This window comes from Lissotriton vulgaris, chromosome 4_1 (genome assembly GCF_964263255.1).
Source record: "Lissotriton vulgaris chromosome 4_1, aLisVul1.2, whole genome shotgun sequence".
NCBI classification, from domain to species: domain Eukaryota; kingdom Metazoa; phylum Chordata; class Amphibia; order Caudata; family Salamandridae; genus Lissotriton; species Lissotriton vulgaris.
Window position 1 is genome coordinate 2,134,666,120 of NC_141691.1, and position 20,103 is coordinate 2,134,686,222.

The 20,103-nt window shown below is 43.5% G+C and overlaps 1 protein-coding gene across 1 annotated transcript in view; it reads left to right on the plus strand.

Annotated features, from left to right (window-relative positions):
• The window catches only part of LOC147725225 (uncharacterized), a 161,298-nt gene that overhangs the window by 68,519 nt on the left and 72,676 nt on the right, over positions 1–20,103 (plus strand). The window contains exons 4-6 of the mRNA XM_086918212.1: positions 4,593–4,606; positions 5,718–6,275; positions 6,440–7,842. Coding sequence (XP_086774338.1) covers positions 4,593–4,606; positions 5,718–6,275; positions 6,440–7,842 — 1,975 coding nt within the window. The remainder of the gene's footprint in view (positions 1–4,592; positions 4,607–5,717; positions 6,276–6,439; positions 7,843–20,103) is intronic.

Here is a 20,103-nt window from a genome sequence, read left to right on the forward strand (position 1 = left end):
GAATCAACATGCATGCATTTTAAAAGACATGATCAATTGATGGCAGGGAACAGTCACTAGGTAAAATACCATTAGTTGAACTACGTTGTTAATGCATCTTAACAATCACAGTAACTGCGCATTTAATGAACTTGTATCAAGGCTCAAGATAAACCCATGCCAGGCATCTAATTGTCTGCACTTCATGACAAACGGTTAGAGTGAGCGCTCAAATGATATAGCCAGGCAGATTCATGAGAGACAATAGTCAATGATGATGGCGAGGACAGTCACTAGGTGAAATACCAAGGGTCATAAGGTGACTACAGTGTTGGATAGTAGGCACCGTTTGCCATAGAGCTGTCAGGCGACCTAAACAAAGTCTATGTTAAAAAGTGAAGCCAGTGACGGCGTGCTCTTATCTTATATCAGGAACGTGTTGTGAAGATAACCGGTGCAGTGAAGGGTCTCATTCTCAGTGAAGTTCCTGTGAATTAAAAAGACAGATGTTAAAATCTAACATGAAAAACAGCGTATGCAGTAAGTCAAAAGAACTTGATGGTAGGCGCTAGGAAGAGGGTATGAGAGTGAACACAGCAAATACAAACAGTTTATACATAGTCATCTTTGAGATGAATTGCAAGCTCTTCATCATGGTTGAGCCCCCCCCGGGGTCTTGGTTTGGAAATTAATTATGTGTCTAGATTCCCTCTGTCTCATTTTTAGGACCCGATTTCCACCCCTGGGATTTCTCTCTATTTGTTCTAGAATGAAAAATCTCAGACGGGTGGGGTCAGAGAAATGAAATTCACTGAAATGGCGTGCCACCGGGTATTTCGCATCCTTGTGGATGATAGCACGATAGTGCTCTAGGATGCGTTTCTTGGCATGGGCGGTGGTACTGCCAATGTACCAGAGTTCACAAGGACAGACAATTACATAAATGACAAACATGGTGGTACAGGTCAAGAATTGGGTAATCTCTTTCTTAATGCCATTGTATTCTACTCTTTTGACCAAGGTACTGTTTTTACAGGCTTTACAATGGCCACATGGGAAAAATCCCTTGAGGTCAATGCCTTGATTTTTGGAGTAGTCGGTGATGTCACTGCGGACACAGATGTCTTTGAGATTTTGACTTTTTCTATAAGTGATGCTGGGTCTATCCGGGATCAGATTACCAATTACGCTATCACTTTGCAGAATATGCCAGTTTTTATTGATTATTTTTTGGATCTGCTTGGATTCCTTATTGTAGGTGAGAATGAGGCGTGTGACACTGTCAGCAGAAGTGCTGTCATCTTTGACGGCGTTGTTGAGAGTATCACAATGTTTAATGCTGTCAGCTTTTTGTTTGGCTTTTTTGAGTACCCAGGCTGGATAATCGCGCTGTTTGAATCTGTCCAGCATGTCCTTAGCCACTTGTTGGTAGCTGGCATCAGTGTTGCAATTTCTCCTTGCCCTTAGCAGTTCCCCATAGGGAATACTCCATTTCAGCGGTTCAGGGTGACTGCTCAGGGCATGGAGAATGCTGTTGCCAGCAGTTTCTTTTCTGAAAAGAGTTGTTTGGATCTGATTGCTGACGATGTCAATTCTGACATCCAAATATTCTGCCTTCTCCTTGCTTATATTGCTCGTCAATCTGATGTTTTTATCATTGAGATTGAGACGGTCAATAAAGCCAGAGGCTTGTTCCTCGGTGCCATGCCAAACCAGGAAGAGATCGTCAATGTATCTCCACCAGGTAATGACATGGCTGATTTCTTCACTGAACGATGGGTCCGCAAATATCTCTTGTTCCCATTGGCCCATAAAGAGATTCGCAAAGCTCGGCGCAAAGCTAGAACCCATCGCCGTCCCCGTCTCCTGCCGGTAGATCTTACCATCGAACAGGAAATAATTGTTGGCAAGACAAAATGTCAACATTTCAAGGAGCATTTTGTTATGCTCCTTGAAGCGCATGGGACGGTTCTTAAGGAAATGATCACAGGCCTCTATGCCTTGTTGGTGGTTAATAATAGTATAGAGGGCCTGGACATCCATGGTAATGAGCAGAAAGTCTTCATTCCATGTGAGAGTGTTAAGTTTAGTCAAAAAATCTTTAGTGTCTTTGACATGGCTTTTAAGATTGCACACCCATTCCTGCAGATAATGGTCTATGTATTTAGACACATGTTCTGTTACACTGCCTCTAGAAGAGACGATGGGTCTCCCGGGAGGGTTTTCTCTACACTTGTGAACCTTCGGAAGAAGATACAGGACCGGTAAGGTGGGGTTGTTGTTTCTCAGAAATCTATATTCTTCCTACTCGATTATTCCCTTGTCCTTCCAGCGTTCCAACACCTCCCACATTGCAGTTACACTCATATTGTATGCTTCGTAATTACTAGAAGCATAGTAATTTACATCAGAGAGTTGTCTGTGGGCTTCCATCGTGTATTGTTCTCTGTCTAAGATCACAATGTTGCCCCCCTTGTCAGCGGGGCGTATAACGATGGACTGATCATCTGTTAGAGAGTTGAGGGCTTTCCTTTGGTCTTTGGATAAATTGTCTTGTCTCCAGAATTGTTTTTTATTCTTGGATCTATGTGTGCTGAGCTGCTTGCTGACACACTCATGAAATGTGTCGATGGCATCATGTGCCATAATGGGGATAAAGGTCGATTTGGGTTTAAATGTCGAGGCAGAGCAGCTGTCAATCGTGAAACCTGCCTCACATAGGAGCTGTGTGTTGGTCATCACAGGTCTAGATAATTCCTCTGAATTGGAATCATTGATATTGGACGCAGGATTCTGATCTAATTCAGCTATGCTGACAATGGCATCCATGTCACTTATGAGGAAGGTATCCATGTCCCTTCTATCATTCATATTGTCATTGTTTTGAGGACGTTGTCTCAATTTGTGCCATTTTTTTAGCTTTAACTTACGAATGTATCTGAATAGATCTATTCTCGTTTCACAGAAATTGAAAGAGTTAGAGGGGCAAAAAGATAAGCCAAGACCTAGCACAGTTTTTTCATTGTCAGTTATGGCTCTCTTAGAAAGATTAATGATAGTTTTGTTTACCATCGAGGCTTCCATCATTGTCCTCTTCCAGAGCGGGTTTTCATGTGTCCCACGTTGCCCTTTGTGTTGCCTCTTCTTCCACCTCTGGAAGAGCCTCTTCCCCCGGTTCCTGCGCCTCCCCGTCCTCTTGGGCGACCTCTTCCCCTGGTTGGGCTCATTGGTGTTGCCGGAGTCTCCTGGTTCGTCCGCCCGCTCCGGCGCAGGTGGCGGTATTCCTCTAAAAAATTCGTTTTGCGTGTTGGTTTTTTCGCCTTGTTAGTTTCTTCAATGGAGATGTTGGACACATCCGATTCTGGTTCACTCAGTGTTAGAGAATTTTCATCTCCTCCTTGTGCTGTGGGTTGTGCGGCGCTTTCTTCTGTCTCATAAAGGTGGTCATACTTTCGGCTGAAAGTTAGGATGCGGCCTGTATCGTAGTCTTTATAGTCGCGGTCTAGCTTCCTCTCTTTGCGGGCCTTGATGTCCTCCTCATATTTCTTGAGGCGATCTTTCATTTCGTCAACCAGTTTGGCTATAGTATTGTCATCTGCGTGTTTCTTGATGTCCTCCATCAATTCAGTTATTTGTTTTAATAACACATCCCTGTCTATCCAGGCGTATTTGATCAGTATTTCTAGCATACGCCTGGAGCTGCTCGCCGAGTTCTCCGACCATTCGGCAAGCATCTCAGGGTTGGGGGCTTCATAGGTAGGGGTTGTGAAGATTCTCAATCCTCTAGGGACCATCTCTTGGTCAACGTAGTTTTGCAGCGAAATCGCCTCCCACCATTTAGATATCTCCCCCCTCTTTAATTTTTCAAGCTTGCTAATTTTTTCTTTAATTGTCTGGGGAGGATCAGCTTTAGTTGTGGTTGACGCGCCAGTGACAGCCTTCTTCCTTTTGAACAAAAGTTGAGCAGCCGCTCTTCTCTCATCTTCCTCTTCCATAGTGTAGCGCCCCCTTGGAATTTGAATGCGCCTGCTGCTTAGCGAGAATTGAGTGTCCCTTCTCCGGAATGAGAAGTTCCTCCTGCCGTTAGACGCTGGAGCGCCGAGTCCGTAACTCGAACTGGGGAGAGCCGCGGTACCGCCTAGTACACAATGCGGGTAACTATGCGCTGGGGGCAAGCGATCAGCAGTCCAAAGTGCGCGTGCAGGTGGCGCTATGCCGTTAACCCCCTAGAGCTGGCAAGATCGCGTAAGCGGAGCCACCCGACTAGCCTGCCCCAAAAGGACGGACACAGGACGCCGCTGCAGCGCACTTACCCCATCCAGTAATCCAAGATATTCTCAATCCCCTCTCCAAGGTTTTCTCCACGAAAATCCGTGTTGCGTTGTTGGCCGGGCCGTGTGCAACCTGGTAACTGTTCAATTCCTCGGTTGCTCCAAAAGGTTGCGGTCGGCCCCGCGGGAAGTGGCGTGGGCGCCGGTAGAGCCAGCCGGTAAATCCAATTGTCAGACGCTTCGTAACAACTTATACCACGCTCTCAGGCACTCAATAAACGCCAGACATCAGCAGGTTCCAAGGGTGTTTAATGACCCCTTACAACATGTTTCGGCTTACAGGAAGCCTTGTTCACGTAAGTTGTGCAACGCGTTTGTGCAGTGTAAATACTGAAAACAATGACAACATAGACAAAGGACACAGGTCGCAGGTCACAAGCCCAAAAGTTTGGTTCGGCCATGTTGGAATGGTTAAATTACGTTGTTAATACATCTTAACACACATAATTCAGAGAATTAAGATTTCACAAGGTGGCATGACCCAAGCGGTAAAAGTGAGCGCTCAAGTGTTGTGGCCGGGCAAAGTCATGTGGGAATCAACATGCATGCATTTTAAAAGACATGATCAATTGATGGCAGTGAGCGCTCACTTTTACCGCTTGGGTCATGCCACCTTGTGAAATCTTAATTCTCTGAATTATGTGTGTTAAGATGTATTAACAACGTAATTTAACCATTCCAACATGGCCGAACCAAACTTTTGGGCTTGTGACCTGCGACCTGTGTCCTTTGTCTATGTTGTCATTGTTTTCAGTATTTACACTGCACAAACGCGTTGCACAACTTACGTGAACAAGGCTTCCTGTAAGCCGAAACATGTTGTAAGGGGTCATTAAACACCCTTGGAACCTGCTGATGTCTGGCGTTTATTGAGTGCCTGAGAGCGTGGTATAAGTTGTTACGAAGCGTCTGACAATTGGATTTACCGGCTGGCTCTACCGGCGCCCACGCCACTTCCCGCGGAGCCGACCGCAACCTTTTGGAGCAACCGAGGAATTGAACAGTTACCAGGTTGCACACGGCCCGGCCAACAACGCAACACGGATTTTCGTGGAGAAAACCTTGGAGAGGGGATTGAGAATATCTTGGATTACTGGATGGGGTAAGTGCGCTGCAGCGGCGTCCTGTGTCCGTCCTTTTGGGGCAGGCTAGTCGGGTGGCTCCGCTTACGCGATCTTGCCAGCTCTAGGGGGTTAACGGCATAGCGCCACCTGCACGCGCACTTTGGACTGCTGATCGCTTGCCCCCAGCGCATAGTTACCCGCATTGTGTACTAGGCGGTACCGCGGCTCTCCCCAGTTCGAGTTACGGACTCGGCGCTCCAGCGTCTAACGGCAGGAGGAACTTCTCATTCCGGAGAAGGGACACTCAATTCTCGCTAAGCAGCAGGCGCATTCAAATTCCAAGGGGGAGCTACACTATGGAAGAGGAAGATGAGAGAAGAGCGGCTGCTCAACTTTTGTTCAAAAGGAAGAAGGCTGTCACTGGCGCGTCAACCACAACTAAAGCTGATCCTCCCCAGACAATTAAAGAAAAAATTAGCAAGCTTGAAAAATTAAAGAGGGGGGAGATATCTAAATGGTGGGAGGCGATTTCGCTGCAAAACTACGTTGACCAAGAGATGATCCCTAGAGGATTGAGAATCTTCACAACCCCTACCTATGAAGCCCCCAACCCTGAGATGCTTGCCGAATGGTCGGAGAACTCGGCGAGCAGCTCCAGGCGTATGCTAGAAATACTGATCAAATACGCCTGGATAGACAGGGATGTGTTATTAAAACAAATAACTGAATTGATGGAGGACATCAAGAAACACGCAGATGACAATACTATAGCCAAACTGGTTGACGAAATGAAAGATCGCCTCAAGAAATATGAGGAGGACATCAAGGCCCGCAAAGAGAGGAAGCTAGACCGCGACTATAAAGACTACGATACAGGCCGCATCCTAACTTTCAGCCGAAAGTATGACCACCTTTATGAGACAGAAGAAAGCGCCGCACAACCCACAGCACAAGGAGGAGATGAAAATTCTCTAACACTGAGTGAACCAGAATCGGATGTGTCCAACATCTCCATTGAAGAAACTAACAAGGCGAAAAAACCAACACGCAAAACGAATTTTTTAGAGGAATACCGCCACCTGCGCCGGAGCGGGCGGACGAACCAGGAGACTCCGGCAACACCAATGAGCCCAACCAGGGGAAGAGGTCGCCCAAGAGGACGGGGAGGCGCAGGAACCGGGGGAAGAGGCTCTTCCAGAGGTGGAAGAAGAGGCAACACAAAGGGCAACGTGGGACACATGAAAACCCGCTCTGGAAGAGGACAATGATGGAAGCCTCGATGGTAAACAAAACTATCATTAATCTTTCTAAGAGAGCCATAACTGACAATGAAAAAACTGTGCTAGGTCTTGGCTTATCTTTTTGCCCCTCTAACTCTTTCAATTTCTGTGAAACGAGAATAGATCTATTCAGATACATTCGTAAGTTAAAGCTAAAAAAATGGCACAAATTGAGACAACGTCCTCAAAACAATGACAATATGAATGATAGAAGGGACATGGATACCTTCCTCATAAGTGACATGGATGCCATTGTCAGCATAGCTGAATTAGATCAGAATCCTGCGTCCAATATCAATGATTCCAATTCAGAGGAATTATCTAGACCTGTGATGACCAACACACAGCTCCTATGTGAGGCAGGTTTCACGATTGACAGCTGCTCTGCCTCGACATTTAAACCCAAATCGACCTTTATCCCCATTATGGCACATGATGCCATCGACACATTTCATGAGTGTGTCAGCAAGCAGCTCAGCACACATAGATCCAAGAATAAAAAACAATTCTGGAGACAAGACAATTTATCCAAAGACCAAAGGAAAGCCCTCAACTCTCTAACAGATGATCAGTCCATCGTTATACGCCCCGCTGACAAGGGGGGCAACATTGTGATCTTAGACAGAGAACAATACACGATGGAAGCCCACAGACAACTCTCTGATGTAAATTACTATGCTTCTAGTAATTACGAAGCATACAATATGAGTGTAACTGCAATGTGGGAGGTGTTGGAACGCTGGAAGGACAAGGGAATAATCGAGTGGGAAGAATATAGATTTCTGAGAAACAACAACCCCACCTTACCGGTCCTGTATCTTCTTCCGAAGGTTCACAAGTGTAGAGAAAACCCTCCCGGGAGACCCATCGTCTCTTCTAGAGGCAGTGTAACAGAACATGTGTCTAAATACATAGACCATTATCTGCAGGAATGGGTGTGCAATCTTAAAAGCCATGTCAAAGACACTAAAGATTTTTTGACTAAACTTAACACTCTCACATGGAATGAAGACTTTCTGCTCATTACCATGGATGTCCAGGCCCTCTATACTATTATTAACCACCAACAAGGCATAGAGGCCTGTGATCATTTCCTTAAGAACCGTCCCATGCGCTTCAAGGAGCATAACAAAATGCTCCTTGAAATGTTGACATTTTGTCTTGCCAACAATTATTTCCTGTTCGATGGTAAGATCTACCGGCAGGAGACGGGGACGGCGATGGGTTCTAGCTTTGCGCCGAGCTTTGCGAATCTCTTTATGGGCCAATGGGAACAAGAGATATTTGCGGACCCATCGTTCAGTGAAGAAATCAGCCATGTCATTACCTGGTGGAGATACATTGACGATCTCTTCCTGGTTTGGCATGGCACCGAGGAACAAGCCTCTGGCTTTATTGACCGTCTCAATCTCAATGATAAAAACATCAGATTGACGAGCAATATAAGCAAGGAGAAGGCAGAATATTTGGATGTCAGAATTGACATCGTCAGCAATCAGATCCAAACAACTCTTTTCAGAAAAGAAACTGCTGGCAACAGCATTCTCCATGCCCTGAGCAGTCACCCTGAACCGCTGAAATGGAGTATTCCCTATGGGGAACTGCTAAGGGCAAGGAGAAATTGCAACACTGATGCCAGCTACCAACAAGTGGCTAAGGACATGCTGGACAGATTCAAACAGCGCGATTATCCAGCCTGGGTACTCAAAAAAGCCAAACAAAAAGCTGACAGCATTAAACATTGTGATACTCTCAACAACGCCGTCAAAGATGACAGCACTTCTGCTGACAGTGTCACACGCCTCATTCTCACCTACAATAAGGAATCCAAGCAGATCCAAAAAATAATCAATAAAAACTGGCATATTCTGCAAAGTGATAGCGTAATTGGTAATCTGATCCCGGATAGACCCAGCATCACTTATAGAAAAAGTCAAAATCTCAAAGACATCTGTGTCCGCAGTGACATCACCGACTACTCCAAAAATCAAGGCATTGACCTCAAGGGATTTTTCCCATGTGGCCATTGTAAAGCCTGTAAAAACAGTACCTTGGTCAAAAGAGTAGAATACAATGGCATTAAGAAAGAGATTACCCAATTCTTGACCTGTACCACCATGTTTGTCATTTATGTAATTGTCTGTCCTTGTGAACTCTGGTACATTGGCAGTACCACCGCCCATGCCAAGAAACGCATCCTAGAGCACTATCGTGCTATCATCCACAAGGATGCGAAATACCCGGTGGCACGCCATTTCAGTGAATTTCATTTCTCTGACCCCACCCGTCTGAGATTTTTCATTCTAGAACAAATAGAGAGAAATCCCAGGGGTGGAAATCGGGTCCTAAAAATGAGACAGAGGGAATCTAGACACATAATTAATTTCCAAACCAAGACCCCGGGGGGGCTCAACCATGATGAAGAGCTTGCAATTCATCTCAAAGATGACTATGTATAAACTGTTTGTATTTGCTGTGTTCACTCTCATACCCTCTTCCTAGCGCCTACCATCAAGTTCTTTTGACTTACTGCATACGCTGTTTTTCATGTTAGATTTTAACATCTGTCTTTTTAATTCACAGGAACTTCACTGAGAATGAGACCCTTCACTGCACCGGTTATCTTCACAACACGTTCCTGATATAAGATAAGAGCACGCCGTCACTGGCTTCACTTTTTAACATAGACTTTGTTTAGGTCGCCTGACAGCTCTATGGCAAACGGTGCCTACTATCCAACACTGTAGTCACCTTATGACCCTTGGTATTTCACCTAGTGACTGTCCTCGCCATCATCATTGACTATTGTCTCTCATGAATCTGCCTGGCTATATCATTTGAGCGCTCACTCTAACCGTTTGTCATGAAGTGCAGACAATTAGATGCCTGGCATGGGTTTATCTTGAGCCTTGATACAAGTTCATTAAATGCGCAGTTACTGTGATTGTTAAGATGCATTAACAACGTAGTTCAACTAATGGTATTTTACCTAGTGACTGTTCCCTGCCATCAATTGATCATGTCTTTTAAAATGCATGCATGTTGATTCCCACATGACTTTGCCCGGCCACAACACTTGAGCGCTCACTTTTACCGCTTGGGTCATGCCACCTTGTGAAATCTTAATTCTCTGAATTATGTGTGTTAAGATGTATTAACAACGTAATTTAACCATTCCAACATGGCCGAACCAAACTTTTGGGCTTGTGACCTGCGACCTGTGTCCTTTGTCTATGTTGTCATTGTTTTCAGTATTTACACTGCACAAACGCGTTGCACAACTTACGTGAACAAGGCTTCCTGTAAGCCGAAACATGTTGTAAGGGGTCATTAAACACCCTTGGAACCTGCTGATGTCTGGCGTTTATTGAGTGCCTGAGAGCGTGGTATAAGTTGTTACGAAGCGTCTGACAATTGGATTTACCGGCTGGCTCTACCGGCGCCCACGCCACTTCCCGCGGGGCCGACCGCAACCTTTTGGAGCAACCGAGGAATTGAATATATATATATATATATATATAATATATATATATATATATATATATATATATATATATATATATATATATATATATTGTTACCTACTAAGACATAGATTGTCATGCCACGAGGAAAATTTCCAAACTGAAAAGAAGCTGTACAAAGTCTCTTTCTTAACCAAACTCAATGTAAGCCTCCTCTCTAGCACACTAATCAAAATGGCTACTAAGCAGGCACTATGTGACGGATATATGTAGTAGTATTTTGTATAGCGCACCGAATTGACCCCTAAAGGGATATCTTAGGCGCTTGTACGCATACCGCTGTGGAACCGTTCCTGGCTTTTCCTTGTGAAGTGCTCACTCCTGGGCACCCCTAAGGTGAAGCCAGGCATCCTAGCTTTGTTGGGGCTGTTGTGGAGATTAAGCAAGCTATTGCCCAGAGTTGCAGATAAACCATATATCCTGATACAATATACGCAGATAATAGTCACACAGTGGGAACAAAAACAACACAGTGGTTAAAAGATAAGACAGGGATACTATATTATAATTTCAGTAAATCATATTCCAATTTTGTGATTTATATCTATCCAATTGGTTAAAGTTATACAGTCCAATGATTTAATGTATCCCAGTATACAAGGGCATCGACGCGTTTCGGTTTTGGCAAATAAAATTTCCAAGCCAACACCTTCATCAGGATGAATTCTTTTTTTAAATTCCCACAATATAAGCCACATCTGCAAAGAATATAAAAAATATTGTCAAAACATTGGCACTGATATACCATTGCTAACCAAATACAGCATCATCATACAATTGCTCAAGAAGAAGAAATACATACTAGTCTCTATAACACATACATGGCACATCCTTCAAAACAATTACGCAAAAGTCTTCATCATGAAGAATATGAGAAAGTTTTCAGGCACTGAGATATAATGTTTATGACTATTCTCAATTCTAACTCAGAGATGGTAAACCGAATTTTGGCTGTGGTCATATCCCAAAGCAATTGGCAGTATAGAGGATGAATAAAGGTCACCACATATGTATAATTTCTTCTCACATTGACCCATCACCCCTCTATTCACCGAGAATTACCTCATAAAGTAGGCAGTCACAGGCCAATTTAGGTCCTTCCAATATTATGTCACAAGGTAGGAGGTAATTGAATACACAGCTCAATACTGTCGCCTGTGAAATTTATACATAGGGTGAGTTAGTCATAGACAGTTTTTTATCCTTTTTATAAACATAGTATATTTTTGTATGAGAAACGCTCACCTGTGAGGACTTGGTTATATATTTCGTCTCTCGGTACTTAGTAGATTGAATTTTTTTGAGGGTGAGGACAGCTTGCCGTCTGTCTAAAGGTGAATTACGAATTGCAAAAAATAAGAATTTCAGATTCGAACATATTGCCGATTAAAACAGCATACACACACACTGTTGTCTTAGTGGAGTGTTTATAAATAGATTAGAGCTCCACATAATACATAAAAGTATTGTTTGCATATTGCATATAGATTCCATGCAATGCAAAGGTGCATGAGTTACATTTTTTATAAACTGAATACAATCTGTTTAGGGAAAGTTCCCTGGCAGAGATGGTTACTCTCTGACATTGTTTGAAATGTCTATAAAATATATACGGCTAGTATCGCTTTAAATTGGACCCACACGATCAGGTGCTGATCCCATCAACAACCCTTTGTATACTAACGGGAGGTTACACAGCACGTTACAAATCCTTTTGTGAAGCGGGTATACAATGAATCGGGAATATCCCCAATATTTTACAAGGCTCCCAAATGTAAACAAGCATGCTATAAGAGGGGAGTATACCTTAAAATATCTAAGCATGAGTGGGCGTTGGGTAGTTGGAAGCTTCTCTGTTTCGACGAAGCTAACGCCTAAAACGCGAGACCACCAGCAGTCTGAAATACAAGTGTAGTGATCAGTCTGCAGAACGCAAATCTATGCTGTTTGTTTTTTCAATTTAATCAAGCGGCGCCGCATGGACATACCTGCAATCACATAGAGTACCTTCCCACTTGTGGGGTTCTGTTATGTGAAAACGGAATCGTCAGTGAGCAAGTACATTTAAATAACCACATTACGCGTGTACTTCCCTAACGAGCACGGAGATCCTCTTCTGGGTCAGAAGTCAAAAGCGGGGATTGAAGTAAACAAAGGACTCGTGAAATAATTCCGTATATCTAGGGAAACTTTATTTTCTATTTATATTATTGTCACGTATTCCGTAAGCACACGATGAATATTAAAATTTATGTAATCACAGTGAATTAACACTTACACGAGATCGATTTCAGTTAAATACACATTTACTGTTATTGCTCCATACTCCGATCTTAAAATCTAAATTGATTTTCATAATTTGAATAGGGTTTGTAAATTAAATGACAGGCGATCCACGGAAATAGGAGCTACATATAGCCCCATGTTATATCCCGTCAAGGCGTTTAGACACAGATCACCTACGCGCTATGGGCTCTTCAAAATCAACATGGCGCTCGACAATACGACGGTGACCATCATCATGTTTCCACAACACTATATTAGTCCCACAGTATCACTGTTTCGATGTGTGGACTTTGTAGTTCGGCCATTAAGAAAATCAGATTCGCTCAGGTCGTATGGAATGCTCTCTGCAAGTTCGGTAACACTTCCTCAGCTGCCGGAATATCCACCCCAACTTTACCAAACAGGATGTTAGGGTGTCTGCCAGAGTTCAAATAGAATGGCGAGAAGCCCGTGGATGAACGAACAGCATTATTGTACGCAAACTCTGCAGTACTCAGCAAAACTGGCCAATCTCCCTCCTGATCCATCAGATTCAAACGCAAGTACTGCTCAAGGTCCTGATTCACTCGCTCAGTCTGCCCATTAGTCTCAAGATGGAACCTGGTGGACAGATGAGAATCAATTCCAAAACCTTTCAAAAAGGACCGTCAGAACCGATATACAAACTGTGGCCTCGATCTGAAATTACAATCTTGGGAATTCCATGAAGTTCATTATGTGTTGAAGGAACAATGTGGTTACTTGTGTTGCATTGGGTAAGGCATTTAAATGAATAAATGGCTCATTTTAGAGAAATGATCCACCACCACCCATATGACAGAATAACCCTGACTAGATGTCACATCAACAATAAAGTCCATCGAAACTGTATGCCTGGGGTAGGGAGCTACTGGTAAAGGCATAAGAAGACCCTGAGGAGCTTGTCGAACAGTCTTTCCTTTCATACACTGCTCACATGACGCAACATACTGTTTCACCTGAGCTTCCATACCGGGCCAACTGAAGGATCGTTTTAAGAGCTCCAGAGTTTTAAACACTCCCTTGTGGCCTGCCAAAAGATTATCATCAAACTACCCACAATCTTTTCTTCTGGAATTATCCGACCTTCCTTTGTCTTCTCTTTACAATCTCCAATATTCAGGTGTGAAAGAGCATCAGCCTTTCCGTTAGCAGAACCTGGCTTGAAAGTGATCGCGAAACTGTAATCTGCAAAAAAGAGTTACCATCTTAACTGTCGAGGAGTGAGGGTTTGGGCGGACTTTAGAAACTGTAAGTTGCAATGATCTGTAAAGACTGTTACTTCGTGCTTAGCTCCTAACAATTATGTTGTCATTCTTAGAACGCATCCCTTACTGCTAATAATTCTTTGTCAGCAATGGAATAATTGACTTCAGCAGGAGACAGTTTTCGTGAACGGAATACAACCGGATGAATCTGATCAGTTTCCTTATGTCTTTGCGACAATACTCCTCCTATGGCCAAATTTGAGGCATCTGCTTTAACATAAAATGGTTAATTCAAATTGGGATGTTGCAACACCGGAGCAGTGATAAAGGTTTCTTTCAGTAACTGAAAGGCCTATTCAGTATCCTTAGCCCAGACAAACTTCTCTTTCTTTTTAAGTAGACGGGCGATTGGGCTGACCTTCTCTGAGAAGTTGCAAAACCATGGAAACTTTGAATTTCTTTGACTGATCGGGGAGCTGGCCAATCCTTAATGGCTTGTACCTTAGAATCATCCATGGACACTCCCTGAGCAGATAGAACGAGACACAAAAACTCCACTTGTGAAGCATGGAAGACACACTTTTCCAGTTTGACATATAATTGGTTTTCCAGTAAACGTTCCAGAATAGCTCGTAGATGCCGAACATGCTCTTCCATATTTCGAGAGAAAATGAGTATGTCATCAATATAGATGACCGCAAAGCGATCCAGAAATTCCCGCAATATATAATTCACCAAATTTTGGAAGGCTGCCGGCACATTACACAAGCTAAAGGGCATGACCTGGTATTCGAACAAGCCACAACGAGTAAGGAACGCGGTCTTCCATTCCTCACCTTCGGTCATCCGGACTAAGTGATATGCCCCCCTCAAATCCAATTTCGTGTACACTTGGGCATCCATCCTTAACTGGGTCTAAAAGCTCTGATATTAAAGGTAAGCGATAACGGTTCTTCTTGGTTAAGAGCGCAGTAATTAATACAAGTTCTTAGACTTCCATCCTTCTTGGGAATAAAGAAAAGTGGAGAGGAAACAGGAGATTAAGAAACCTGAATGAATCCATTGGCAAGATATTGATCAAGATAGTATTTCAAATGTTGATTCTCCGCTTCTGATAGGGCATAAATATGACTACATGGCAAAGATGCTCCAGGTTCAAGTTCAATTTTACAGTCATACTCCTGATGAGGTGGTAACTTCAAGACCTCTTGTTTATTAAACACTGATTTCAAGTCTTGGTATTCCTTGGGGATTTCTTGTACCTTCACTGTACATATCATTTGCGTCTGTTCTGCCAAACAAGATGACGGAGATGCACAAGATTCACTCATAAACTGATGAAAGCAATTTTCCAAGCAATATTTAGAGTTTAATTCGATGGTTCTTTTCTCCCAATCAATCTTCGGATTATGTTCCGTGAGCCAAGGTAATCCGAGATCAATTGGATCTGCGGAGCGTCAATGAGATTAAAACTCAAAAAACTTTGATGTCTTCAAGGACCTATCAACGTAATTTCTTCTGTGTCAAAGGTTATGGGACCAGACGATAAATCAGTGCCATCTACTGCTCGAACTGGTTCTGGTTTTTCCTTCTTTACAAAATGAATTCCCAGAGATTTAGCGAACTTGATATCGCAAAAATTTCCAGTGGCCCCAGACTCAATCATAACTGAAACCTCCTTGATCTCTTCTTCCTGAAATTTGATTGTACTCGAAATGATAAGATGCAAGGCTGATGCTTGAAGAGTGTTCACCTATTGCTGCGGATTTGGAGTTGTCTCATCCGCAGCTCCCACCAGAGCAACTCCTTCTACTGGTGGAGCCTGTCTTTTACCCACGTGTTGTTCTTGGGTTTCTTAGGACAGTCTTTGACAAAGTGGCTAGCACCTCCACAGTACATACCCAACTTGCTTGTCCGTCTCTTTTTTCTTTCTTCCTTCGTTAGAGGACCTCGCACTGTTCCAATTTGCATTGGTTCCTTACTAGACCCACCATCAGTAGTTCAGTTTACTTTGGTTCGACCCTGATCGAATCGTGGTGGAATCTGACGGTTTTCTTTTTGCCACTCACTTCTTCTTTCAGCTTGTCGCTGATCGATTTGCAGAACTAAATCTATCAATTCAAATACTTCAGTAGGTCTCTTCGGAATTTGCACCAACCCATCCTTCAAATCATCCCATAAGCCTCTATAAAATATTGCTACTCTTTTTGCCTCTGGCAAACTAGTTTCCACAATCAGTTTGTTGAAATGTGCTAAATATGCCATCAATTCGCGATTCCCTTGTTTAAGGTCTAATAATTAATTATCAGTGGTTTTAGAGATGGACCTTCAATCAAAAATTTGTAAAAACTCAGTCTTAAACTCTTCAAAATTATACAAAACTGGATCATTGGTAGTCACCAGAGGCATTGACCAAGCCGCTGCATCTCCGCTCAGGTAAGACAGTATGAAAGCCATTTTTGATGATCTTCTTTAAAAATGATGGACTTACATAAAAAATGTAAGGAATGTAAGAAAGATCTAGGCCTTATGGGGATCTCCCTGGAATCTTTCTGGAGGAGCTAACGGAATAGTCGGTGACATTGCATGAATTACCTGCGTGGTTAATTCGGATGAGGAGAATGCCTGAGGCTTTAGTTCTCTAAAACTAGGACTTGAGCTGATAGGTAATTTTTTTTAATTATGACATTTTTATAGCGCGCAAATACCTGGAGGTGTCTCGGCGTTGAACGATAAAAGAATATACAGTTGAGAGGAGTGCTTTCTGGTTGAACAGCCGTGTTTTTACCGACTTCCTGAATGTCAGGAGGGATGGGCTGGCCTTGATGGGTATAGGGAGTGTATTCCACAATTTAGCGGTAGCAACTATGAATGATCTGTCTCCCCATGATGATTTCTTTGTCCGTGGAATGGTTAAGCAATGTGCAGAAGAAGAGCGGAGGGTTCTGGTGGGTATATACAGGCAGAATGCTTTTTTCAAGAACTCTGGTCCAGAGTTGTTGATTGCTTTATATGTTATACATAAAGCCTTGAATTTGGTTTGGCTTCTGATTGGTAGCCAGTGCAGTTGGCGAGTGACTGAGGAGATTGATTCAAATGTAGGTGTGCCGGAAAACCTTCTTGCTGCTGAATTCTGAACTGATTGCAACTTATTTAAAACTCTCTCCCGAGCGTACAGAAAGAGGCCATTACAATTGTCAATCTTTGCCATAACCAGCGTACACATGAGAGTCTTTCCTGCACTAGGGGGAAGGAAAGGGAGAAGCTTCCTTATCATTCTAAGAATATTAAAGGATGAGGATACAACCACATTTGTGTAGTGAATGAACGAGAGCTTGTCGTCATACATAACCCCAAGATTCCTGACCTTAGTGACTGGTCGAGGCAGAGGTCCCAGATCAGTTGGCCACCACAAACAGGACCATCCTGGGGGTAAACTGCCAAAAGTCATTACCTCAGTTTTATCGGAGTTTAACTTTAGGCAGGTACGTGCCATCCAGGAGATGATGGCTAGTTTTCCATCCTGAAAGCTTGCCGCCACATGTATTCCATCGGTATATACCGCCAACACCAATTGGGTGTCGTCGGCGTATGAGGTTATTCTCATCCCTAGATCTTTAATGATTCTGGCCAGGTCCGACACGTAGATATTAAATTAGGTCGGACTGATGGAGGATCCTTGTGGCACCCCACAGGGGAGAGAAAACATTGGGGAATAGGATTTGCCAAGTTTGACTGATTAAGTGAGATTGGCGAGAAAGGAGGTTAATAGCATTTTGGCCTTCTTTCTAATGCCCATGGCAGAGACACGCTCGATTATAATGGAATGATCGACCGTGTCGAATGGCGCAGACAAATTTCGGTAGAATGAGGACCACCACACCACCTTGATCTAATATCATCCTCATCTCATCAGAGGCCTTGATGAGGGCTGTCTATGTCCCATTACCCTTCCTAAACCCAAATTGAGTGGTATCCAACAGATTATTGTGATCAATGAATTGAGATAATTGGATATTCATTATTTTTTCAATAATCTTTAAAAGGGAAAGGCAGGCATGCAATAGGCCTAGAGTTTTTGGGTTCTGTGGGATCCAATTTAGCTTTTTTTAGTAGGGGTTTGATGATGTTCTTCTTCCAAATTGAATGATATGAGCCGGGTTGGAACATTGAATTAACAATGTTGGTAAGAGTAGGGACTATGTACTCCGGAATGAGTTTTAACATTGAGGGAGGACAAGGATCAAGAGGGGATCCTGATTTAATGGAGAGAATAGGCTCTCTTACTTGTTCAGATGTGACCTTGTCATATGGATACTTCGTTACATATATTGCGTTAAGTTAGCATGAGTGCATTACATGTTTAAACAGCCTTTTTTCCTTCGGCTTCAGTTTTGCACACGACACATACTTGTTGTTGTCGCTTTCACCCTAGAAGCGGTGAGGTGGTTTATTTGAGAAAAATATGTTATTTCTATGCTATCAGCTTTGCCTGGTACACTTGGTACAACTGTCTGCACACTGAGAGCTGCACACTCTAAAATTAACCTAACACAAGGTTGCTGGGAGGCCTGATCCTCGCACCACATTAGACATAACACAAATAATGTTGATGCCAACATTTTGAGCTCTACGCGGGTTTAAGATAGAGTTACACGGAATGAACGTAGACACTTGGTGCTGCGCATGAAGAGAGCTGGTAGCTGTTGATGTGATCTGCTCCTACTGACATTGAGAGGTATGGGGCCGCCCTGCTAAAGCCCGAATGAGACCTTCTTAGATATAAAATAATATGCTAGATAGGGTGCGCGAAATATAGGTGATATAGATTTCTATAGATTTTGCATTATAACATGCTAGCACCTTTTGCTTACTATGGATTAGTGACTATGCTGCTGACTCTGATTTTTATAATCTGCATTTTGGTATTATACAAGATACTGCGTTTGAGAACTTTGCATTGAATAATAAATATTTCAAACTTGCACTTCCACGATTCCTGAGGTATTCTAAAGTTCATGTTCTGGTTTGTCTAAGACATGGATCATTACATAATGACCCATGAGACACTGTAGCTAGCTAGGTAAGGGGATTTCTGACACTGAGATGAGTTTTTGGATCATCCTAACTCACTGAGGTTCTAGATCTCTATGCACAGTTCTGTGGGAGAACGGAAACCCTGCTACATGGCGCCCAACGGTTTGGTTGGCCTTAAAACATGACACTCGAGTAGTATATCATTCAAACCTTGACACCTTCATTCCCGTTTCCGGTAAACGGTGGTGTCGGTAAAACCTACCTATTTTTTAAATGGGTCTTTTCAAGCTTGAATTCTTCTAAAAACGGTTTCTTTGAATTACTACCCAGTTGTGCTACAAAGTGTTCTTTGTCTTTTTTCTCTTCCTGTGCTACCATGGCCGTGGACATACCGCAGCATAGCTGCGTCGCGGTTCGCGACCACATGCGGGCATATAATGTCCCTGCGGAAGGCTTGGCTGTGGTTCTAGTGGTGAGTGCGGAACATGCGTACCCGTACGAATTGTTTTATTCCTGGGTAACATTTCCGGCAGTGGACGCTAATTCGGGTGTCTTCCATTCATACACTGCCTCGGCTGTACCGGGGGTTTATGCTCCGTACAGGGCACTGGAAGTACCTATTGATGCTTGGCAGCACGGAGTTTGGTTTGGTGGCGCCCTACCCCATTCTTTAACGGCTCCGAGGTTAGGTCCTTTGTCCATTCCGGGCACAAATTGGCCCGCTTTGGGTGGATTTACTCCTCATCCTAATCGCGCCACTTGTAATGTGGGTGACCTGCGGCGTCTTCATGATGTCGCAGTTGGAGTGATTAGAGCGCTTGTTCATTACATTGGTCGTAATATTCATGGCGCTGCCCCCGCAGGTGCGCAGCTTCGGGCTGAACAGGCTGGTTTGAAAATCAGTCCTGTCTTGGTGAATTCCGTTATGGGCAGAAAGCCAGATAATAAGGATGATTTTCCTTACTGGCTTGCCGAGAAATTCGACCAGCTGGAAGCTGTGTTTCCTAATACGACTCCGGGTGAAAAACACCGGATTCTTACGCTTAGTTTACCGAAAGATTTAGCCCCTGAACTTGCTGACTGTAAAACATGGGGTAAGATTTTTGCAGCGGTTTACTCAAGGTGCTATGGCACCCCGTCTGTGTCTAACCTGTCTCTGGTCCTTAAACGTGTACAAGACGATCACGGACCGGAGGCGGCGGTTGAATTAGGTATGCGCCTGAGCGGCTCGTTTGAGACGGTTTGCGGTCTTGTCCTTGCGAATGTCAAGGGGGATGCAGTGAACTTTCAGGTGGCCAATGCTCTGGCGTTAATTCCCGATGCAGAGAAACCCCGTCAGCTGGCAAGAATTATTGTGGCGGCTTATAAAATGGTTG